Genomic DNA, 25330 nt, shown 5'->3' on the forward strand with positions numbered 1-25330 from the left:
CAGGCAAGTCCAGAGATGCATCCAGATCCTCAAAGACCCACACTGATAAGCATGCCATGGAGGCGCAGAGAAGAGAAAGGAAAGAGAAGGGAAGGCTGGAGTGGGAGATCCCACAGGTCAGCACAACTTCTAAACCCACATGAGTCACTTTCCCTTTCTGCCACTGCAGGAAATTAAATCCGTCTGTCGCCTCCACTTAGGTCAACCAAGCACTCACCCACAACCTCAGAGAGCCAAGGGATTCTCCATGAAGAGGGCATTTCTCTCCCATCCCGTGAAATAGCAGGCACCTCACCGTCCTTCAGCGTGCCCTCTGCAGACAGCCTGACACTGGGCTAAGGTTTTAGCAAATGTGTCCCATGGTATATAAAGAATATGTGCTTTGTTGCTATGTCCCTCTGGCCTCCGTAATTCTTGGTTCGTTTCCAAAAAGGCTACAGAAGTCATTCTGGCCCCTGAAGTTTCAAAATCCCAGTCCACCAGGCCTGTACTACAGGGAGGCTGAGCTGTCCCCTGGGGCCATCTGGCCGCCAGCTTTGTGGTCACCTCTGCTTCCACTGAGGACGGTGAGCAGGGGAGGGTCTGCAGCAGGGTTTAGATCTGATTCTGAGGAAAAGTCAGGAAGGTAAATCATGGAAAAGAAGGTGAACAGCATCTGAGTGGGAGCTGCCACTAGTCACCTCTTTGAAAATCACATGTGGCTGTCCTAAGCACTAGAAAATGGATTTCCAAAAACCCCAAGCCTAACACCAAATTTGTTTGACAACTCTTCATATGTACCTCAGGGTTAAAAGTAGATATTCCTGGCCCTGTCACTAGCAATGGACTAGTCATTCTTATAGAATTCTATGCTTTCCTTTTAGAAGTTTTAATATAGGTGTCCTTTACATTCAGACTAAGGGCATCACTTCATACAGGAGGCCAGCCCTAATGAGCTGACTCTTCCTTCAATCTCTCCACAGCCTACCCTTCATGCCAGGTTAGGTAGCCCCGCTTCTGCATTCAAAACCTCCTTCTGAGTACTATTATGATCCTTTCAACACTCAGTTTTAATGACCTAGTCTGTGAGCTCCTTGTTAGGAGGAGGAAGTCAGTATGACTCATTTTGAATATCAAAAACCCAGTACAGTGACTAGTAAGCAGCAGAGGGTGGATTAAATGTTTGTTGAATGAATAAATTAAGTCATTTTTTTTTTAGAAAGGTACAATTATACAAGTGACTAACAACCAAATGAATGCATGTGGCATTTTGCTCTACAAACGATGATTTTAGAGATTTAAGAAACAGACAATAAAATTTTGAGCTAGAATTTGAAAAGGAACATAAACACAGTGTCTTTTTTTTTTCCTAGACCAAGGAGATGTGATTAATAATTAATCTTTTTTTAAAGGCTGGGAAGAATTTCATGATTTCAAGACCTGCTGATGGTGTTAGAATGAATATCGATTTGGCCCAAATGAGAGTGTTTCCAGGGTAACAGCAGTTCTCAATCATGTCAAATTACAGTAGTTATCTCACTGGGTGTCAGTTTTCCCAGGAAGCTAATTGAAATTGAAAAACGATATCCTTAGGTCAAGGCTCGACTTTACTTTGGTTTCATGCAATTTGTCAGACCAAAAAGGAGAGAAGAAAAAAAAAAAAAACAGAAGATCCTGGAAAATAACACAATGTCTAGATTCTGGAGAGAAGTCAGAGCTCATGCCGTGAGTTCTGACCCTTGAGCCTCAAAACTGAGAGGATGGGTAGGAGTACTAAGAGAGGATACCTGCGGCTCATCCGGGGTGTGCACGAGTAAAACGTGGCAAAATAGGAAGGGGGAGGCGCTGGTGGCACGAAGTCATCAGGGTCTGGGATGCGTCTGTGTTCCTCCACTTCTTCTGCAGAAATCTGGGATTCATCCTAATTAAACAGCATCTGTTAGTCAACAGCCTTCGCTACAAAGGCTCAGGGCGAAAGGCAACAGAAGACACAAAAAGATCTCAGGGTGGGCTCAGCAGCGTCACCGAAAGGCTGCCACCTTGTATGGACTTACGACGCAGGATCTTCTGGCTGCAAAGATCTGGAGGTAGCGAAGGGCGGCTGCCACCAAGCAGACGGTGGTGGTCAGGGCATTCAAGGCACACAGGGTGAAAAGGACTTTCTGGAACCAGGAAACAATGAGCATCTGAGTATCTCAAAACTGATGACCAGAAGGCAACATAAAAACTTTCAAAATATAATAACAACACCTGTCCTAGGAGGCCAATACTAATGTGAAAATGCATGTAAAGGACTTACACGGTGTTTGGCTCATGCTAGGTGCCAAACAAACGCTGGCTATTAATAAGACTGTCACACAACAGTGTGTACTTCTTAATTTTAGACGCTTATCCTAGAAGCTTCTTATCCCGGGTAGACATGATATTACCGTATTTCTTTTTGCATCAGAATCCTGTCTGGAAACGTCTCTTCCAGGAAGGTACTCGATTTCCCTTCTAAAGTTGGTGTCCCCAGTGATAGTGAGTCCCAGCCTCCTTGCTCCCACAGCCTCCCACCAGGACAACATGCTCCTTCACTGGCGGCCACAGATTCTATTTCAGGCACCCCTGGCAGAGCTGCCCCGGGGAACCAACTAGGACAACACAGGGAGCAGGCCAGCCCGAGTGTAAACAGAGCTTCTCTCCTCTAAACACAGGCCTCAAAATAGCAGCAAAGCCAAACCCAAAAGTTTCTGTTGCTACAGGCCTGGCTTCTTAGTGGGGCTTTCCCCAAGCAAAGTCCTGGCTCAGAAAGTTTGGGGGTGACTCAGCTACCAAATATCCAGAAGCCAAAGAAAGAAGGCCATTTTTACAGCCTCCATAAACTCCGAGAGCTGGCAGCTTCTCTTTGCTTAGAGATTCCTCTTCCCCACGAAAAATAAACCCAAAACTCAGATCTAAAAGAAGCCATCAGTGAGGGACCATCCAAAAGCTAGCATCTCCGGGTTTACCAACTGATCATGTCACTCACTGGACTAACAGACCTTAAGTCAGGACATGATTTTTTATCCATTTCTCCAGTATTTCTTTTCAGCTGGTTTCATTTGTTTTTCATATCTTTGGCTTAGTATAGTTGCACCCTATTAAACAAGAGGTAGTGTCTTGAATTTCTCCTTCATTTTTTGGCCAATACATCTCCTTAGCCTAAGCGTCTTACAACAGCAACACTCAGTAGCCCACAAGGTTCATTTAGGTCAACAAAGGAGCATCAGAACAGTGACAAATGGGCATGCACTTCAGAGGTTCTGCTTAAACTACGTCATATATGTGTAGCCACATAGTGGGATGTTATGTGTGCACATGTGTACATGTATGTGTAGATTTATACACATACACATATACATGTGTATGTATTTAGGCTCCTTTACCTTTTTTACTAGCTTATAATTCTGAACACAAATAAGCCATCTATTCATAACTTAAGAGGCAACAATACATAACCTGTGGTCCCTTTTGCTCTCAATTCTGTCTCTGGGTCACTGATAAGGAGTCACTCATATCTGCTTTTAGCAGCATTATTTGAAGGAGGTAACAGAAGAGGAATATTTCAGGGAGCTTTGCCTTCCTCAGGGTCTCTGTGGTGTGTTTACTGGCTGGGGGGTGGAATCCATTCCAGATACCTTGAGGAGAAGGTGAACAGCACTACAAGGCTGAACCGGGAAGAGTTTCAAGGCATTTTCTTTGTCTGTGCATTTGGCTGGTTGAAATTCTTCACAACAGAAGCAAATCTTGCCTTCACCTAAGTCCACCTTAAAGGGAAAAGGCAGAACAGTAATTTAATTATTAAGTAAAAATACACAGGCCACACCATTGGAGCATCAACATCACAGAATGAGTCATGGCTGGGTTCAGGGTCAGGCAATGTCTACAGCAGTCAGGATAGGTTAGGTATGCTGGGGTTAACAACCAGCCCCCAAATTTCAGTGGCTTCATCAACCAAGGTTATTTCTTGACTATGCTATATGGCCACTGCAGGTCAGCCGTGGGGTCCAAGGGTGATGGAGCATTCACTATCTGAGGACTGAGGATCACTATGCTAGAGACATGGAGAGCACCTGATGAATTGTACACTGACACTTATTAAAGCAGGGTTACAAGGTAAAAGGCAAGATGCTCAGTGAAAGTTGAATTCAGATAAACAGATCATTCCTTAGTCAGTATGCCCCAAATATTGCACAAGTTAAGTTTACAGTAAAAAAAACAAAAACTATTAGCTGTTTATTTGAAAGTCAAATTTAGCTGGGTGCCTTTAGATTTGCTACTTCTGGTCACCCTAGCTTAAATCTTCTTAGAAATGACACTCATCGCAAGAACTCAGTTTCATTTCCAAAACAAATCATATGGTTCTACTTATCCAAGAAGGCAAGAAAGTTCAGTCTACTGTGTGCCTGGAATGAGCCCAGGGTCTGTGTGGTGAACAGTAGCCCTAAACCATGTAGGCTTAAAGAGATCTCTTAGTTCACATCTTTAATATGTTCACAGATTCTTGCACAAGTTGTGTGATATCTGAAGTGATAACATCACTGATGAGTAATCTCATGTATTTTTAGAGAGATGTTTTGCAAACTTTTGGTCACTTTTCCAAGTTTCTATTGAGTCAGGTTGGGAACAAACTTATCAGCTGAACTGGGCTAATAAGACCCATAATTTGGGAGCAGAGTTGCATTTTTACTTACTCTGCAGCTTGAGCTGTTAAAGTTGGCTGTATCATTTTGGCTAAAAAGAAAGGCCACGCCTCTTTCATACTTGTTAAATTACAGAGGCAGTTTTGACTTCACTAGCTGCAAAATTTTTCAGGCATCTTTAAGAATGACTGAATTTCTACAATGTTTTAGTTCCGTTCAGTTTAGTTGCTCAGTCATGTCCAACTTTTTGCGACCCCACGGACTGCAGCACGCCAGGCTTCCCTGTCTATCACCAACTCCCAGAGCTCGCTCAAACTTATGTCCATCGAGTTGGTGATGCCATCCAACCATCTCATCCTCTGTTGTCCCCTACTCCTTCTGCCTTCAATCTTTCCCAGCATCAGGGTCTTTTCCAATGAGTCCATTCTTTGCATCAGATGGCCAAGGTATTAGAGCTTCAGTTTCAGCATCAGTCCTTCCAATGAATATTCAGGATTGATTTCCTTTAGGATGGACTGGTTGGATCTCCTTTAGTTCAAAGGACTCTCAAGAGTCTTCTCCAACACCACAGTTCAAAAGCATCAATTCTTTGGTGCTCAGCTTTCTTTATAGTCCAACTCTCACATCCATACATGACTACTGGAAAAACCATAGCTTTGACTAGATGGATCTTTGTTGGCAAAGTAATGTCTCTGCTTTTTAGTTACTTAACAGAAAAAAAAGTCTTTTTTATAATTAAGATTCTTACCGTGTAATCCTAGTGGCAAATTTCATGGTGTTTTCCAAATTAGGAGGAAACTCATGCTGGGTGCTAAGTCACATCAGCAGTGTCTGACTAACCCCACGGACTACAGCCTGCCAGGCTCCCTTGGGATTCTGCAGGCAAGCATCCTGGAGTGGGTTGCCATGCCCTCCTCCAGGATACATTCCCCACCCAGGGACAGAACCAGTTTCTGTTGCATCCCTTGCACTGGCAGGCAGGTTCTTTACCACTAGCAACACCTGGGAAGCCCAAGGAGGAAACTTAGTTCCTTCTAATGCAAGTTGACTAGGAAGCCAAGGGGAGAAATTTGTACTACTGGATTACGCGTTTTTTGGTTTGTTTTTCTTTGGGGCTGAAATCTACGTACACACACAAAATTTACATACACAAATCATAAGCATACCATTCAAGGAACTTTGAGTCATGCGTATACCTCTGTAACCCAAACCCTTAATAACATACAGAAGATCCTATCACCAGAGAAAATCCTTCATGCCCCTTCCCCATTGACCCGTGCCCACACCCTCCTAAAGGCAACCAGTGCTTGGATATTTTTTTATATTTACATTAATTTTGTCTCGGGAACTTCCCTGGTGGTCCAGTGGTTAAGACTACACACTTTCACTACAGGGGGTGTGGGTTCAATCCCTGGTCGGGGAACCAAATCTCCACATGCCGCAAAGTGCAGCAAAGAGAGAGAGAGAGAGATTAGCTTTGCTTCTTCTAGAACTCCATGGGTCCTACAACACTTTTTATTCCTTGCCCTTAAATCATATTGAAAGGGAGGCCTTACTGTATTAAACACTGATGCTGATTTTGATATAAGTTCTGCCTCTGATAAAAAAAATTACAACTAAAGTTACCTCCATGGACTCCATAATGTATCAGTTCACAGACACTTGGCTTCTGTCTTTTCCTGGTTTATCCACAGAGATTATTACCTCAGCAATGTCCCCACACCTAGATCCACAACTCCACACACAAAGGCACAAAGCTGTTTGTATTTGAATTTTTCTTTCATTGTCTCACAGTTTTGAAGGTACATCCTGCTGTCAATATCTATAAGAGATTCTTCCTTTTAAAGGAAAATTACTGTGGCCATTCACACAGGATTTCCCTCGGCAGGTGGGAACTAGTCTTTCCCCTCAGGGATGGCTGACTTTCTCTTGGCCCTCTTCCACAGTTAATAATATCCTTACACCAGGCTAAATTCAGAAGGTAAATATTACTCCCAATGGGCTTCCTCCTTGAAAGTCTCTAGCTGAGAACTTCCTCTTTTAATACTAACAGCATAATTTAGTATAACAAAGCAACAGCTAATAGAGATTATTCATTCTTCTCACATCTCCATTCTGTTCATGTACACAAGACCCTCCCTCCCCAAGCAGGAACCAAGCTCATGTTTCTCAATGGGTCACAGTGCAATTTCCATTAGTGATAGTTGTGTAAGCCTCAAGATCTTACCTAGTTTACCTCCCTCAGGTAACATTAGGTGTCATCTTACAAAGTACTCCCTTCCTACAGGAGTCCATTCTTGACCCAAGGCTTTATATTAAGAGGCAGACCAGTCCTGTGTGGGCTTTACAGATGCTTCCGTAATTCATACATCCCTGGACACCCAAATATATAGAAACCTCAGCTATCTGAAACTTTTGGGGTAAGCCAGTTTGGATGGCAAAATGTTTCCAGATAAGTGAGAATTAATCCCTTTAAATAAGAGATAGTATCTGAAAGTTAATCATTATTCAAACAACAGTGAATATCTATCACCTTGCTCAGTGAATACAGGAAAGCCCTTAGGCTCCGTACAAAATGGTTCTAGGCAACCATTCATTTTGTGTTCCTTGTTCTTCCTGTTTTTAATCCTTCTCCTGCCTTCCTAATCCCATCTCTGCACAATATTTCTGAAAATCTATTTGAACTTCTCTTCCATCTCTTAAGAATCTCCCCATTCTTAAATGAAAACCATCCATCTTTCACACTTTCTATAAGTCTGCAAATACCTTCGACAGCAACAATCATATGTGATGCCTCGTCTTAATCTGATGACATCTAACAATCCTAAAATGGACTGGTGCAATACTTTGTGCCTTAACTGTGGACATAATGTGACTTTTAACTTTGCAGATTGTTCTGTTTTTGCTGTTTGCTGCCTGTATCTGTAACTGTGTGACTGGGTTTGTTTCTAGCCACATGAAGGCTTTTAAGTTGCAAATGGTTGCTCAAAATCCTTGCCACTGCGGCAGCTTCCTCCAACTACTACTTGGGGCTCCTGGATCAGAGACCCTCAATATGAGGGTTAGGAGAATATGTTGCCTCAATGATTTAGGGACGATGTACCTTTCCCTAGACAACATAATTCTCCTAAAAGAAAAGGGGGAAATGAGAGGGTAACAGGTAGGAAGGCTGCTGCTGCTGCGAAGTCGCATCAGACTCTGTGCGACCCCATAGACGGCAGCCCACCAGGCTTTGCCGTCGATGGTAGGAAGGCTAGGGGTCTCCAAATGGAGGAAATAGGCTGCAAGTGTCAGACATCTTTTCTCTCTCTCTTAAGTGGCAGGAGGAAACAAACTACAAGCGTCAGATTTTTGGCTTCCCCGATAGCTCAGTTGGTAAAGAATCCCACTGCCATGCAGGAGACCCTGGTTCAATTCCTAGGTTGGAAAGATCCCCTGGAGAAGGGATAGGCTACCCACTCCAGTATTCTGGCCTGGTGAATTCCATGGACTTAGTTCATGGGGTCAAAAAGAGTCAGACACAACTGAGCAGCTTTAAATGTAAAAATAGAAGATCTTCTTCTTCCTCCCATCATCCATCAGTACTACAGTTCTCTACCCTAGCTGCATATTAGAATTTTCTGTAAAGTTTTCCCCAAAATGCTGGTACCACCTCTATCAATCAGGGAACTGCAACTTAAAGTAACAATGAGATCTGGACTCAGTCCCATCAGACTGGTAAAAATTAGAGTAACATGTTGTAGGTGGAGGGTTACTGGTAGAGAAGTAAGTTAAAGCCCTTTAATAAAGGAACTCTCCACACATTTTAAATTAAATATACTTATTCCCCATCTACTTCGGAAAACCATTTAGCAGTTCTTACAAAGTTAGACATACATTTACCACACAGCCCAACAATTCTACATCTGTGTGTTTACTCAAGAAAAATGAAAACAGGTTGACCAAGAAAAACTACACAGAAATGTTCACAACAGCTTTGTTCATAATACCCCCAAACTGGAAACAACCCAATTATCAGCTGAACTGATAAAACAAGTTATGGTATTTTTATAGCATGAAGTATTGCCCTGGTTAAAAAAAATAAAGAGCACCTCCCAGAGTAATGGAAATAAAAGCAAAAATAAAAAAACAGGACCTAATTAAACTTAAAAGCTTTTGCACAACGAAGGAAACTATAAGCAAGGTGAAAAGACAGCCTTCAGAATGGGAGAAAATAATAGCAAATGAAGCAACTGACAAAGAATTAATCTCAAAAATATACAAGCAGCTCCTGCAGCTCAATTCCAGAAAAATAAATGACCCAATCAAAAAATGGGCCAAAGAATTAAACAGACATTTCTCCAAAGAAGACATACAGATGGCTAACAAACACATGAAAAGATGCTCAACATCACTCATTATCAGAGAAATGCAAATCAAAACCACAATGAGGTACCATCTCACACCAGTCAGAATGGCTGCTATCCAAAAGTCTACAAACAATAAATGCTGGAGAGGGTGTGGAGAAAAGGGAACCCTCTTACACTGTTGGTGGGAATGCAAACTAGTACAGCCACTATGGAGAACAGTGTGGAGATTCCTTAAAAAAAACGGAAATAGAACTACCACATGACCTAGCAATCCCACTGCTGAGCATACACACCGAGGAAGCCAGAATTGAAAGAGACACATGTACCCCAATGTTCACCACAGCACTGTTTATAATAGCCAGGACATGGAAGCAATCTAGATGTCCATCGGCAGACGAATGGATAAGAAAGCTGTGGTACATATACACAATGAAATATTACTCAGCCATTAAAAAGAATGCATTTGAAACAGTTCTAATGAGGTGGATGAAACTGTAGCCTATTATACAGACTGAAGTAAGTCAGAAAGAAAAACACCAATATGGTATATTAATGCATATATATGGAATTTAGAAAGATGGTAATGGTGACTCTATATGCGAGACAGCAAGAGACACAGATGTGAAGAACAGTCTTTTGGACTCTGTGGGAGAAGGCAAGGGTGGGATGATTTGAGACGGCAGCGTTGAAATGTGTATATTATGTGAAGTGGACTGTCGGTCCAGGTTTGATGCATGAGACAGGGGGCTCAGCGCTGGTGCACTGGGATGACCCTAAGTGATGGGATGGGGAGGGAGGTGGGAGGGGGGGTTCAGGATGGGGAACACATGTATACCCATGGCTGATGCACATCAATGTATGGCAAAAGCCACTACAATATTGTAAAGTAATTAGCCTCCAATTAAAATAAATTAATTAACTTTTTTAAAAAAGCAAATAACTGATATGACCCCAAAACATGAATAAATCTCAAAAACATCATGCTGAGTTAAATAGGTCGGACGCAAAAAGATACACATACCACATGCCTCCACTTGTGTGAAGTTCAAGAACAGGCAAAACTAATCTATGGTGAACGAACTGAAACAGTTTGCTTATGAGAAAGTTGAAATTGGCTGAAAGGAGACAGCAAAGAACTTTCTGAAGTAATGAAAATGCTCCATATCTTGTCTGAACAGGAGTGTATTTGTCATGATGAATACACACACTGGTCAAAACTTGATGAACTGTGCACTTGAGACCTGGTCATTTAACTGTTGGCAAATTTTACCCTAATTTTTTTTAAAAAGAATAAAATCATCAAGTGGCAGAATGAGCTATAAAAAGATCAGACAAACAGAAGAACAATCCCTGTCCTGGGAGACTAGCCCACTTAGGTCAACAGCTCCCATGGGGATATGCAGAGTGGTATTCATAGCAGCATTGCTTTTAACGGCCAAAACCCAAACCACAGCAGAAAACAAGAAAACAGAGAACTGAGCTGCTCAAAGGGAAAAAAAAAGATGTTAGAGCTGTACCTCATGTAATTTTAAGTCAGAAAAACAATATACAGGTAAGTGGATACAACAGATTCCATTTTTGAAAAATAAGTCATGACAAACCTAGATAGCATATTAAAAAGCAGAGACATTACCTTGCCAACAAAGGTCCAAATAGTCAAAGCTATGATTTTTCCAGCAGTCATGTATGGATATGAGAGTTGGACCATAAAGAAGGATGAGCGCTGAAGAATCGATGCTTTTGAACTGTGGTGTTGGAGAAGACTCTTGAGAGTCCCTTGAACTGCAAGGAGATCAAACCAGTCCATCCTAAAGGAAATCAGTCTTGAATATTCATTGGAAGGACCAATGCTGAAGGTGAAGCTCCAATACTTGAGCTACCTGAAGCAAAGAGCTGACTCACTGGAAAAAATCCTGATGCTGGAAAGGATTTAAGGCAGGAGAAGGGGACGACAGGATGAGATTGTTGGATGGCATCACCGACTCAATGGACATGAGTTTGAACAAGCTCCAGGAGATGGTGAAGGACAAGGAAGCCTGGCATGCTGCGGTCCACTGGGTCACAAAGAGTTGTATATGCCTGCACGACTGAACAACAAAGCCCCAACCCAGACACATCTATGCAAGGTTACATAAGCGTGATAACATGAAAGGAAACCCCTCAGCTTATTACTGTGGATTTGGAATGACATGAGGCAAAGAGGGAAGGAAAACATCCCTTCCTCAGAAAGACCCCACTTGTCAAACAGGCTCCCTAACAAAAACCAACTACAATACAGTCCTGTTGATGAATGTTTTTATTCATAAAGACATACAAAGAAAGCATCAAATGATTAATTATGATATCCCAGAATACTGAGGTTTCAAATGATTTTTAAGTTCCATCCCACACTTTTATGGATTGTCCAATTTTTACAGTCATATAATCAGAAACAATCTCAGAGTTGGTTTTATGATAGTGGGAAATTTTTTTAATTAAAAATACACTTAAAAGCTTTAAAAAAAAAATACTGATGTCCAGGCCCCCACTTCAGGGCAACTGAGAATATCTGGGTATAGGGCCCAAGCTTGGATGTTCTTTTAAAAAAGTTCCCCAAGTGATTCTAACAGCAGTCAAGGTAGAGAACCACAGAATTTCTCAGAAAAGTCAACCGTGTGGACCTTTACACCTTGCAATTTGGCTTCTGTTTGTTCCAGAGCCCCCAGTGACCTACCACTTGGGCTAACTTCTGACCACTGCACTCGGAATCCTCTCCTCTCCTGGCTTCAACTCACTCCCTTTACTTATTATCGGTCAGGGCCCATCTCGAATACCTATGTTCCAGGTATCCTTTTCCCATCTCCCCAAGGGTCCAAGACCTTCTTCTTTTGCAGCCCCAGAACACCATGTCTCACTCTGATGGCTGGATGCAGTCTCCCTGGCTTTGCATTTGGACGTTTATTCATTCCGTCCACACACACTGATCAGACACTTGCCGCAGTGACCCCACTCCTCGTGCTATGTGATAAACTTCTAGGTCAGAAATGATGTCTGATTTTCTTTCCACTCTCTGCACTCTCTAGTATGGTGTCTTGCATAGAAGAGATGCTTTTCTCTTGTTGAATTATCTTTCAATGTATTATGACTTATCACTTCTGTCCTGCGTCTGTTCTCTTTGTCCTTTCCAATTTTCTGTGTGATTAGTGACAGGGAGACCAAGCCTTGTTTAAACATTTTTTCTGGGAACTCTGTGTACATAAAGAAGCGTGTGAGGAGGTGTTGTTGAAAACTCCCCAGAAGATGGAGAGCCAGACACTGTCCCCGGGGAGATTCCAGAACAGGAGAAGACAAGTGTATGAACACTTTTAGCCCAAAAAAGAAAAAGAGAAATGTTTCAGAGATGAACAGACAGGAATTCTGGAAGATTATCTTCTCTCGGGATCTGGGACTACTTCCTTAAAAAAGATAATCATTGAATGAGGCGTTAAAAGGCTGATCCTATTTGGATGAACAGGGAAGTAAGGGACAGGGAATGGTCAGGGGAGAGAGGCATTGTCAGGAACAGGAAAGTAGGGCAGAAACCTAGGTGGCCTGTGGGCTTGGGCTTGATCACAGTGGGAAAGAGGGAAAAGGGCAAGTCATAAGCATCTGCCTACAATGCGGGAGGCCTGGGTTCAATCCCTGGGTCGGGAAGATCCCCTGGAGAAGGAAATGGCAATCCACTCTAGTACTCTTGCCTGGAAAATCCCATGGACAGAGGAGCCTGGTAGGCTACTGTCCGTGGGGTCACAAAGAGTCAGACATGACTGAGCGACTTCACTTTCACTTTTCAAACATCAGGCAACACTGTAAGCCTGTGCTTCCAAAACTTAAGGTTATTAAGCAACAAAATGACAAAAACTTTTTTAAAACTGTGAAGGGTTGTTAAGAGCAACAAGTTTTTACTGAGTCCCCGAGGAATCTTCCCATCTGGGGAGATCATGAGCTTCCTGCAAGGATTCCATCAGAGCGTTGTAAGAAACAGGGTGGCCTTCTTCACTTGCATCCTGCTGGTTTTGACTGGGTGAGAATGCCATAGAACTGAGATTCAAATAGATGAGGTTTCCTATCACTCGTAAAGAGTCCACCTCTTTGGGGGGAGGGGACATGTCATCAGACATGCTGAATCTTAAGTTTCCTGACCTGTGCCCCCTACACTGGGAGCAGGGAGTCTTAACCATTGTATGGTCAGGGAATTCCCAGGAGTCTACCTCTTTTGCTTTTTTCCACAGGGAGATATTTGTGATGGAAAAGTCCTCTTAAAAAGTTCAGAGATGGCCAGAAATTTTACTTCTGGGCACATACTCCAGAGAATTGACCCATTTCCATGATAGCATTGTTTATAATAGCCAAAAGGTAGAAAGAATCCTAGTGTCCTCCAATGGATGAAGGGTAAACAAAACGTGACCTCTGCATACAGTGAAATATCTATTATTCAGCCTTAAAAAGAAAGGAAATTCTGACACATACTACAACATGCAGATGTATTGAGGGTGTTATACTAAGTGAAATAAACAATTACTAAAAGACAAATACTAGATGATCCCACTTATATCAGACAACCAGAGCAGTCAAATCCATAGCATCATAAAGTAGAAGAGTGGTTGGCAGAGGCCAGAGAGAAGAGGGAATGGAGAGTAGCAGTCTGAAATATATAGTGTTGGGTTTCCCTGGTGGTCAAGAACCCGCCTGCCATGCAAGGGACATGGGTTTGATCCCTAGTCCGGGAAGATTCAACATGCAGTGGGGTAACTGCGCCTGTGCGCGACAAGAGAAGCCACCGCAATGAGAAGCCCACACGCTGCAACTAGTAAGTAGCCCACTCACTACAACTTCAGAGGAGCCCCTGCCCTCTGCAACTGGAGAAAGCCCGTGTGCAGCAACGAGACCCAGTGCAGCCACAAATAAATAAATAACTAGTTCTTTAAATAAAATAAAATGTATACTGTCAGCTTTGCAAGATGGAAAGAGTTCTAAAGACTGGCTGCACAACGAAGTGAAGGTATTTAATACCAGCGAATGGTTAAGATGGTATATTTTATGCTATGTATATTTTACCACAATTAAAATTAGAAAAAAAATTGGGATAGTACAGGTTCACAACCTTTTATCTATGATTCTGAAATCCCCAAAGCTCTGGACACCAAAAATTTTGATTACAGTCTGCTGTCTCCCGATTCCACTGAGGTGTTAAAGAATAAACAGTCTATGTGTCACATTTACCTTCTAAAAATTGGAAAAACTCTGAATGCTGAAAGGCCTCCAGAAGTTTCAGATAAAGGACTGCTAACTTGAATTCTGATAATATCCATCTTTTCTCTTTAGATGAGAGCAGATAGATACTGATTGTGGACAACTGATCCATCTATTCACTGACTAATGATGCATTATATTTCTGTGGTTTGGGGGTTCTACTGGCTGATCCCTGCTTCAGAAAAACTAATCGACAATCTGAGTACAATAATGAGCAGTTAGTTCTTTATTTTGTTTTCCCACTTCCTTTTACCGACTTCAGGTCTCACTTTAGGACAGTGCGTGGTCCTGTGTCCAGCCACACACTGGCACCCAAGAATGCTGGGCAGGCCACAGTTGGCACAAGCACGAAGTGATGTTTCAAGACAGCTTACCAGATCACACCTGGGCACGCTGGACACAAACTGAGCACCCTGGCAGCCAAGAATAAACCCGGCTAAATTCAGGAGGACACACACCACAGACAGCAGTACAAAGAGATTCACCTGAAACAGCAAGAAAAGGGGCGGTTAGAGAAAAGATGACGGCCACATTCAGAGACAGATTTTTCTAAGTAAAAAGACTCATTCTTTTCCTAGAGAAAACAAACAAAAGTCAGAATCATGTTTTTAATGGACAAACTCCCCCCCACCAACTTTTTAGAATGCTTTAAATTGTGCTGAGGAATGCCACTGACCCTGAAGTCTTCTCAATTTCAAGTCCCTATATTTCTTCCTCTTTGCAAATAATAGAGTCCTGACTTTTAGCTGTACATGACATTAAGCCATAGCTATTTCCTCCCTGAGCCACTGTTATTTCTTCCAAATTTTACAGGATTATGGTAATTGGATAAATGGAGAATTCTAGAACATAAGTGGAACCCAGGAAAATCAAGGAGTTCAGAGCCATTACCAGCCAGAAATCATACTATATGTGTAAAAATAAAATGAAGGTGAGTCTTTTTTCCGTTCCAAACATCATTGGTACTAAAGAAAAGGCGTGCAACAATCTTCCAAGTACTCAGCTCCAAAGTTAAATATTATAAATACTATGCTAAATGATTAAGAACTGACAGAAATCAATCAAGAAGCCAGTATCTACTTAGCACAAATTAGAAACTACAAAGGATTTTTCAACCTGATTTTTCAAACATATTTGCAAAAGACTGAAAACCTGAAAGATTTTCAGTCTTTTGTAAATATGAAAGATTGAAACTAATGATTATCAGTTTTAAAAGCAAGCATCATTTCAGGGAGTCAATATGTCAGGACTGACTAGTAAATGAGTTAACATATGAAGTTTAGAAAAAGCTCTTTCCTTACTACTGGTATTTCAAGAAGCTTCAAAGTATCTCCCAGACCCAACTTATGAGTCAATATTTAATATTACATGATGTCCCTTTTCTTAAGAGGAATTCTTCCTTCCTCTCCAAGAGGAGTTTAAGAACTGTAAACACCAACTGACTCCAAGAATCCAGACCCTTCCTGAACCTGGCTAAAGACTCTCTCTTGACTGATTAACAAGGAGACTTGTTTTTCACCAAGTCTGGCTTCTGCTTCTCTCCTTTTTTGTTAAGTGGTAAAAGGATTATGCACCCCTGTCACCAAATCTTGGGGAAAATGCTAAAAGTGGCCTCTGTGTTGCCATTTCCCAGGCCAGATTCCTCCCTGTCTGTAAATTTGACTTGCACTGTGCTCCCATGCAAGAGCCCCCTTTTTACTGTCATCCCTGATCACGCCTAAGCTTTTTGGGAAATGAGAATTCATAATTGGCAAAAGACAGGACATGGTCTTCTTACGTGGGTTTCTTCCATGTCCTGGCAGTTGCTACTCAAAGAGACCTAACACATCTGGAATCTTCACACCCAACAACACAATTATTGTTACTATGCAGAATCTTGAACTTGCCTTTGAAATTTTTCTTTTAATGAATATTAGATGACTTGAAAAGAAAACACAGCTATAATCCTTATACCCACCAGCCCACCACTAATCTTCATAACTGAAAATTAGCAGCATCAGATACAGAATGGGTGAGAATCTATTACCCAACACTGGACCTCAAATCTCTTCATTAGAATCTTAAATCCTGCTCATCCAAAGACATCAGACTGGGAGAAAATATTTCATGCCTATATTGAATAAAGAAGCTATGTCTAGAACATACAAAGAACTCCCCAACTCAATAATAAAAAGACAAATAACTCAATTTAAGAAATCAGGCAAAAGACTTGAACAGAGATGTCACAAAAGAAGATATATGAATAGCCAAGGGGCAGATGAAAAAGTGCTCAACACCATTAGTCATCACTGAATGCAAATTAAAACCACAGTGGGATTACCTCACACCAACTAGAATGGTTAAAATTGAAGAACTGACAAGAGCAAGTGCTGGTGAGGATAAAGAGCGTGTGGACTCTCAAACACTGCCTGTCCAAGTGTCAAATCGTACCAACACTTTAGAAAACTGTACGGAAAGGGGAGGGGGAGTAACTTGCCAGTGGGGAAACCTGACAAACACTAAATTAATGAGGTGACCAAGGGTAACATTACTGATAAGTTATATTGATACCCAACATTCTTGACCTCCTCTGATAGAGATGGCACTTCACTCTGTGATCTTCCTCACCCAAATTCATAAAAACTTCAGTCGAATCACGAGAAAACATCAGACAAACCCAACTGAAATACATTCTAAAAAATACCTGACCAGTACTCTGCAAAACAGTCAAGGTCATCAAAACATGAAAGTTTTGAGAAATTGTTACAGCCAGGAGGACCCCAAGGAGATATGACATTTAAACGAAATGTGGTGTCCTGGGATGGAATCATAGACAGGAAAAGGACAGTGGGCAAAAACTAAGGAACTATGAAGAGTACAGACTTTAGTTAACAATAATATATCAATGGATTTCCCTGGTGGCTGAGACTGTAAAGAATCTACCTGCAATGCAGGAGACTAGGGTTTGATCTCTGGGTTGGAAAGATCCCCTGGAAAAGGAAATGGCAACCCACTCTAGTATTCTTGCCTGGAGAATTCCATGGGCAGAGAAACCTTGAGGTCTACAGTGCACAGGGTGACAAAGAGTTGGACACTATTGAGCGACTAGCACTTGCACTTTTCACTTTCAATATATCAATATTGGTTCATTAATTGTGCCAAATGTACCATACCAACGTAAGATATCAATAATAGAGGAAACTGGGTATGGGGTATACAGGACCATTCTGTACTATCTAGGCAATATTTCTATAAAACTGTGCTTACACAGCCGTGTCTGACTCTCTGAGGCCCCGTGGACTGTAGCCTACCAGGATCCTCTTTCCATGGAATTTTCCAGGCAAGAATACTGGAACGAGCTGCCAGGGGGTCTTCCCAACCCAAGGATCAAACACTCATCTCCTGCATCTCCTGCACTGGCAGGTGGATTCTTTACCATTAGCATCACCTGGGAAACGCTTCTGTAAAACTAAAACTATTCTAAAATAAAAAAACATACAGATGGCTAATAAACATGTGAGAAGATGCTCAACAGCACTCATCATTAGAAAAATGCGAATCAAAACCACAGTGAGGTATCATCTCACACTGGTCAGAATGGCCATAGTCAAAAAGTTTAAAAGTCTACAAACAGTAAATGCTGGCGAGGGTGTGAAGAAAAAGGAATCCTCTTACACTGCTGGTGGAAATGCAAACTGGTATAGCTGCTATGGAGAACAGTGTGGAGATTCCTTAAAAAGCTGGGGATAGAAATGCCATATGACCCAGCTTTAAAAAGCTGGCTTAAAATTCAACATTCAAAAATTAAGATCATGGCATCCGGTCCCATCACTTCATGGCAAACAGATGCGGAAACAATGGAAACAGTGACAGACTTTATTTTGTTGGGCTCCAAAATCACTGCAAATGCTGACTGCAACCATGAAATTAAAAGACACTTAGTTTTTGGAAGAAAAGCTATGACCAATCTAGACAGCATATTAAAAAGCAGAGACATGACTTTGCTGACAAAGGTCCATATAGTCAAAGCTATGGTTTTTCCAGTAGTCATGTATGGATGTGAGAGTTGGATCATAAAGAAGGCTGAGCGCTGAAAAATTGATGCTTTTGAACTGTGGTGTTGGAGAAGACTCTTGACAGTCCATTGCACTGCAAGGAGATCAAACCAGTCAATCCTAAAGGAAATCAGTCCTGAATTTTCATTGGAAGGACTGATGCTGAAACTGAAGCTCCAATACTTTGGCTACCTGATAAGGATACTTTACCAACTCATTAGAAAAGACCCTGATGCTGGGAAAGACTGAAGGCAGGAGAAGGGGATGACAAAGGACAAGATGGTTGGATGGCATCACTGACTCAATGGACATGAGTTTGAGCAAGCTCCAGGACATGGTGAAGGGCAGGAAAGTGTGGCATGCTGCAGTCCGTAGCGTCACAAAGAGTCAGACATGACTGAGCAACTGAACAACAAAGAAAGATGGTAACGACAATCCTACATGCAGGGCGACAAAGGAGACTCAGATGTAAAGAACAGACTTTTGGACTCAGTGGGAGAGGTGAGGGTGGGATGATTTGAGAGAATAGCAGTGAAACATGTACATCACCATGTGTAAAATGATAACCAGTGCAAGTTCAATGCATGAAGCAGGACACTCACAGTCGACGCTCCGGGACAACCCAGAGGAATAGGGTGGGAAGGGAGGTGGGAGGAGGGTTCAGGATGGGGGACACATGTATACCCGCAGCCGACTCATGTTGATGTACGGCAAAAATCCTCACAACATTGGAAAGTAATTACCCTCCAATTAAAATGAATAAATAAATTCTTTAAAAACTGCAAAAAATCTGAATATATACCTACAATTTAATTCCTAGGACTAGATCAAAGAAATAAATGCAATTGCCCACAAACGGACTTACAAAAGGATGTTTACATTAGCATTATTCAAACTGGGCCAAAAATGAAAAGATGAAAAGAGCTCAAATAACCAACAGAAGAATATATAAACAAATTGTGGTATTTTCAAATGATGGACTACCTCCAGCAATAAAAAGGAACAAACTGCTGATACACAAAAGCAACATGTAGTTCAAAGACATTACATTGAGTAAAACAGGCCAGATACGGTTATGATTCCACTTACATGAAGTTCAAGAACAGACAATCATGGTGAGAGAAATCAGAAGAGCAGTTGCCCTCCCAGAGGAGGTGTGATGTGAGGAGACTGATTAAGAAGATACAAGGGAACATTCTGGAGTGATAAAAATGTTTTCTCTCTTGTTTTGAACATTGGCTACATGGGTGTAGCCAACTGTCAAAACTTGGCTAATTGAATATTTATGACCTGGGGTTTATGTAAATTATACTTGATATGTATTTTTTAAATAAGGAAGAAAATTCTAAGTCCAGCTGTCAAGACACCAGGGTGAGATCATATAACGTCAGAACAACAAAGATGAGAGATGGCCCCAGGGATTTGCTCTCTAATAGATTGGCTTCCCTTCTACAGTGGAGGGGCTGCTATTGAGAAGTCAAAGTCACATCACCAGAATGGCCACCTGCAAACCCCAGAATAAAGACCTGCCCCAAGGCACACAGGCTGTGTACAAAATTGCCATGTACTCTTTCCCAAATTTATTCCTGATATGGATTTTTTATTGCTATTATTATAACTCTGGCCAAACATTGGCTAAATGGTCACCTAATCACTCTAGTGTAGATCACTGTAGCATATATCAGACATGGCGGCTGTTAGGATACCAAGCATAAGTCTTTAAGAGATTAAATCAGGCTCAACTGTATGAAATATTGGAGTTATATGGGACTCAGGATTTAAATGGACCTTCAGAATGGACCCATCTGGCTTTTACCTAGTTATAATGGTATAACTTCCAAGACTCAAATATCCACCCCATCTATCACCAGATGGTGTCCTCTCAAAGAGAAGACAGTAAAAAATCAGCTGCTAGTAAAGAACATCATAGTCAAAAGCCCACTCAGCTATACCTTGAAAGCAGAATTTCTTATACTGGTATTTTCTTCTATTGTCAACAATTCTTGCCTTTAAAAATTCATTGCATGTGATCTGGATTTCTCTCAGTGGAAGGCACCTGAATTTTCAATCAGGACCCTTGGTTCAAACTCAGGTTTTCTCCTTGCTCGCAGTGGTATCTTAGACAATCTCTATCTCTGTAAGACTTGCTTTTCTCATCTGTTAGAAAGGTCTATTGTCCTACTGGGAGGAAATACATGCAAATGATACAACCGACAAGTGCTTAATTTTCAAAATAAACAAGTAGCTCAGACAACTCAACAACAACAAAAAACCCTATTGAAAAGTGGGCAGAAGATCTAAACTGACATTTTTCCAAATAAGACATGCAGATGGCCAACATGCACATGAAAATATGCTTAACATCACTGATTATTAGAGAAATGCAAATCAATAATACAATGAAGTACCATCTCACACCAGTCAGAATAACCATTATCAAAAAGTCTACAAACCACAAATCCTGGAAAGGCTGTGGAGAAAAGGGAATCCTCCTACAGTGTTGGTGGGAATGTAAATTTGGTGCAGCCACTATGGAAAACGGCAGGGAGGTTTTTCAAAAAATAGAGTTACCATATGATCCAGCAATCCCACTTGGGGCATATTCTGGACAGAATTATAATTTGAAAAAGTACATGCATCTCTATGTTAATAGCAGCACTATTTACAATATACAAGACATGAAAACAACTTAAATGTCCATCTACAGATGAATGGATAAAGACATTGTGGTAGATATATACAATGGAATACTACTCAGTCACAAAAAAAGAAAAAAATAATGTCATCTGCAATAACATAGATGGACCTAGAGATTATCATGCTAAGTGAAGTAAGTCTGAGACAAATATCATGATAGTACTTATACATGGAATCTAAAATATGACAAAAATGAATTTACATATGAAACAGAAACAGACTCACAGACATAAAGAACAGACTTGTGGCTGCCAAGCAGGAGAGAGGGTAAAGGAGAGATGGAATGGGAGTTTGGGATTAGCAGATGCAAACCATTATATACAGAATAAATAAACAATAAGGTCCTACTGTATAACACAGGGAACTATATTCAATATCCTATGATGAACCATAATGGAAAAGAAAATGAAAAATAATGTACTTATATGTATAATTAAACCATTTTGCTCTGTACCAGAAATTAATACAACACAGTAAATCAACTATACTTCAATAAAATAAGTTTTTTTTTTAAAGTATCATCCCAGGTACTTCCCAAGATTAATGAGAGAACAACACAAAATGATGTATGTGAAAATCTTTTATATGCTGCAAAATACTAGGCAACCAGTTTTACTATTGCTCACAATAGGCATTTTGCCTTTGTGGGGAAGACTTCTTATTATAAAGTGAATTTCACAAAATGTGTTTCACTAGTTTCCAGTAGCAGCAACTTGTTCTTACACTTGTGATGCATAAATGCCCCCACGAATTTATGGCAGCTGACATGGATAGTCAGTTACTACAGTTCACCTGCAATAATCTGTAGGTGTATTATTTCCAAAACTCTTCCATAAATTCCCTCTGCAGACTGCTTTAGGAACTTACTCCACCACGCTGACCACTGACACATGTGTGTGAGGTGTCTCCTACTGGCCCCCCGGATCCTCCCTCTGCTCCCCAAGCTTCTCCCCTCCCCCCGGGGAGACTGATCTGCAGACTCTATCAGTGGGGCTCCTCTGCCCTCTGGTGTCTGGTTTGGTTCAGTCAATGGGAGCCCTGGAAGAAGACCCAAGGGAGAGAGGAGGATGAGGTTGGGGTAGTTATTCTCCTGGCCCCTTCTCTGCAGCCTCAGGCTGGCTGTGTCCCTCATGAAAAGCCACAGGTCTTCTCAAGGGCTCCTCAGCACATGATCCCAGCTTCTAGACTCTGACTACCCTTCCCCTGTCAGGACCACACCCTGCACAGATCTTCGTGAACTGGCCCTTAATGAGCTGCTCATCAGGTTATAATTTTAGCATTATAGCATTTTATCAAGACCATCTCTATAAAATTTTTCCATATATTTAACCTAATATTTTCCCTGCTCTTTAAGCCTATTTCTTATTGTTCTCACTTCAAACTGAATGTTACTTGCTCAATGAAGTGAACCCCACGGGTTACAGCCCCTGAATTCTACTGAAGCCAATTCCTCACTGTGATTTACCAACATGCGCGTGTACATGCATGCTAAGCCACTTCAGTCATGTCCGACTCTGTGCGACCCTATGGACTGTAGCCCAGCAGGCTCCTCTCAGGCTCCCGTTCATGCAAATTCTCCAGGCAGGGATACTGCAGTGGGTTGCCATGCCTTCCTCCAGGCGTTCTTCCCAACTCAGGGACCAAACTGGCATCTCTTTCAACCCCTGCATTGGCAGGTGGGTTCTTTACCACTATCGCCACCTGGGAAGTTGGGATTTACCAACAAGAAACAGAAAAGCCCAAAGTTTATGGAGAAAAGTCTTTCTAGAATTTATACTTTAGCCATGAAAGACTGAGGAACATAAGAAGTAGAGAGTTTGCCTCATTGCATCCTGTGGCTTACAAGAGGAAAATACAAAATCCAAGATCCAAAGACATGGTCCTTTCACAAGGACTGGCAACATGAGCTAAGCCTTTTATTGATTCAGTTTCATTGTTACTAACTTGAATCATATGTATTTTCTGATACTTATACACCAGGTAGCTTGCCACAAAAGGTATGTTTGTCTTTTCTTTTCTATTTTTTGGCCACCCCACACAGTATGTGGGATCTTAAATTTCCCCTCCAGGGATGGAACCTGTTCCCCTGTAATGTAAGTGTGGAGTCTTAACCACGGGACCCCCCAGGGAAGTCCTCAGAGGTATGTTTTTCAACTGAGTATTTGGAATTCACCTTAACACTGATCTCTTGCAAATGTGTCCCCAGTCCATTACAGGTCTCAATTAAGTGACCCAATAAAAGAATCAGTCTGGGGAAGCCATCCAATAAGAAACATCACCTGCAATTTGCTTATTCCAACCTGCTGAAAGTTCTTCATAATTTCCATCACATTGTCGTACAGTCGCTCAGTTGTGTCCAACTCTTTGCAACCCCATGGACTGCAGCACACCAGGCTTCCCTGTCCTTCACCATCTCCCAGAGTTTGTTCAAACTCATGTCCATTGAGTCAGTGATGCCATTCAACCATCTCATCTTCTGTCATCCGCTTCTCCTCCTGCCCTCAATCACTCCCAGCATTGGGGTCTTTTCCAATGAGTCAGTTGTTTGCATCAGGTGGCCAAAGTATTGGAGCTTCAGCTTCAGCATCAGTCCTTCCAGTGAATATTCAGGGTAGAAATCTTTAGAATTGACTGGGTTGATCTCCTTGCAGTCCAAGGGATTCTCAAGAGTCTTCTCCAACACCACGACTCTAAAGCATCAATTCTTCATCACTCAGCTTTCTTTTTGGTCCAACTCTCACATCTGTACATGACTACCGGAAAAACCATAGCTCTGACTATAAGGACCTTTGTTGGCAAAATGATGCTTCTTCTTTTCAATACACTGTCTAGGTTTGTTATAACTTTTCTCTCATAACATCATTAAATAATTATGGCTATCACAGCTTGGTATTGTTGAATCCTCTTTGATACAATGTTTTTGTCTCTAAATAGACTCACCTTTCCCTGCTGCTTAAGGAGGTTTATTTGGCTTCTTAGTTCCGTACTGCTCTAAACTCAGATTCACCTGAAAATCAACTGTGAATCTTTACATAAATAGTGTCACTAATTGTGTGAAGGTAGAATAGCTTAAAATGAATAGGTTTAAAATAGCGAATTGAACATAAGCATTTAGTTCTACTAAGTCCTGAAAACCCATTAAATTGATAATAAAGGAAATATCTTTAATGCAGAAATTCATAAGGACCGAAAGGAAAAATTTTAGAAGTTAAAAAGCCAGTGTGCAAGCATGAATTGACTCCGGGGTCCTAAGAAAACTGAATCCTACAGCAGCAATGACGAAAGCCAAAACAGAAGAATTCCTCAGTCGCCACATGTTCAAAAATGGGTGCCAGCAGATACCTCTGGATGTACAAGTGAGGCTAAAGATAGAATTGGCTGAGAGTCTAAGAAGCAATTAGAAAATGGTACAACCGCGATGGGAAACTAGAGGCAGTTTCTAATGAAGTTAAGTATCTATCATCCTATGACTGAGCAATTCCCCTTTAGGTACACACATTAACGTATATGCCCACAAAAAGACATGTACAAGAAAGTTCATAGCAATTGGTTCATAATAACCAAAAACTGGAAAACAACTCAAATGTCCAAGAATAGAAGAGCAGAGGAACAAATTTTAGCGCCCTCTTAAATGAAATAAAACCCACTGCTATGGTTTGAATGTTTGTGTTCCCCCAAACTCATAAATCGAAATCCTAGCCCCAAAGTGATGGCACTAGGAGGTGGGGGGTCTTTGGGAGGCGATTAGGTCCTAATGGGCAAGCATGAATCTACTCAGTGGTCCTGAGAAAACTGAATCTTACAACAGTGATGAGGAAAGCCAAAACAACAGAATTTATTTCTCATGAATGAGATTAGTGAATTTGTGTGTATTTTTTTATTTAAATATCAGAAGCACGCCAAATTATTTCCATCAGAAACTCCTCAAAAAGGTTTAACGCAAAAAATACTACTACTGCCTCAGTATCCTTTTCTTTTTCACACTTTCTTTCATCTTTTAATTTCCCAAGAAAACATCGCTGGTACCCATTTAGTCATGATGCCTTATTTTTCCTCGGATGATGCTGTTGAAAATAAATGAAAATCAGAATACATTGTCCAGTGGGGTACAAAAACATAGGTCATCTTAAATATTACTGAAAGAATGAACAAATCAATCAATGAATAATTGAAAGAAAATTGATTCTTATGATAAACATTATTCAGAGGTATCATAAATCCTTATCAATATTGTGGAACATACACAGACAGGCCCTGAAAGGCAGTCACCAAATTGACTATCACTGCTTGCATGAAAACGGCTACTGCTATTGCTCCTGATGGGAACTCACCACTT

General features: G+C 41.3%; 1 protein-coding gene across 3 annotated transcripts in view; it reads right to left on the minus strand.

Moving 5' to 3' along the window:
- Nucleotides 1-25330, minus strand: part of ENTREP1 (endosomal transmembrane epsin interactor 1) — a 70728-nt gene that overhangs the window by 14839 nt on the left and 30559 nt on the right. The window contains exons 3-6 of one of the 3 annotated variants that reach the window (XM_070480377.1): nucleotides 14638-14748; nucleotides 3639-3767; nucleotides 2019-2141; nucleotides 1767-1900 (exon numbers count right to left, since the gene is read on the minus strand). In XM_070480377.1, coding sequence (XP_070336478.1) covers nucleotides 1767-1900; nucleotides 2019-2141; nucleotides 3639-3767; nucleotides 14638-14748 — 497 coding nt within the window. The remainder of the gene's footprint in view (nucleotides 1-1766; nucleotides 1901-2018; nucleotides 2142-3638; nucleotides 3768-14637; nucleotides 14749-25330) is intronic. The other 2 variants (XM_070480378.1, XM_070480379.1) reach the window with 2 other exon arrangements.

This window comes from Odocoileus virginianus, chromosome 18 (assembly GCF_023699985.2).
Source record: "Odocoileus virginianus isolate 20LAN1187 ecotype Illinois chromosome 18, Ovbor_1.2, whole genome shotgun sequence".
Classification (NCBI taxonomy): Eukaryota; Metazoa; Chordata; class Mammalia; order Artiodactyla; family Cervidae; genus Odocoileus; species Odocoileus virginianus.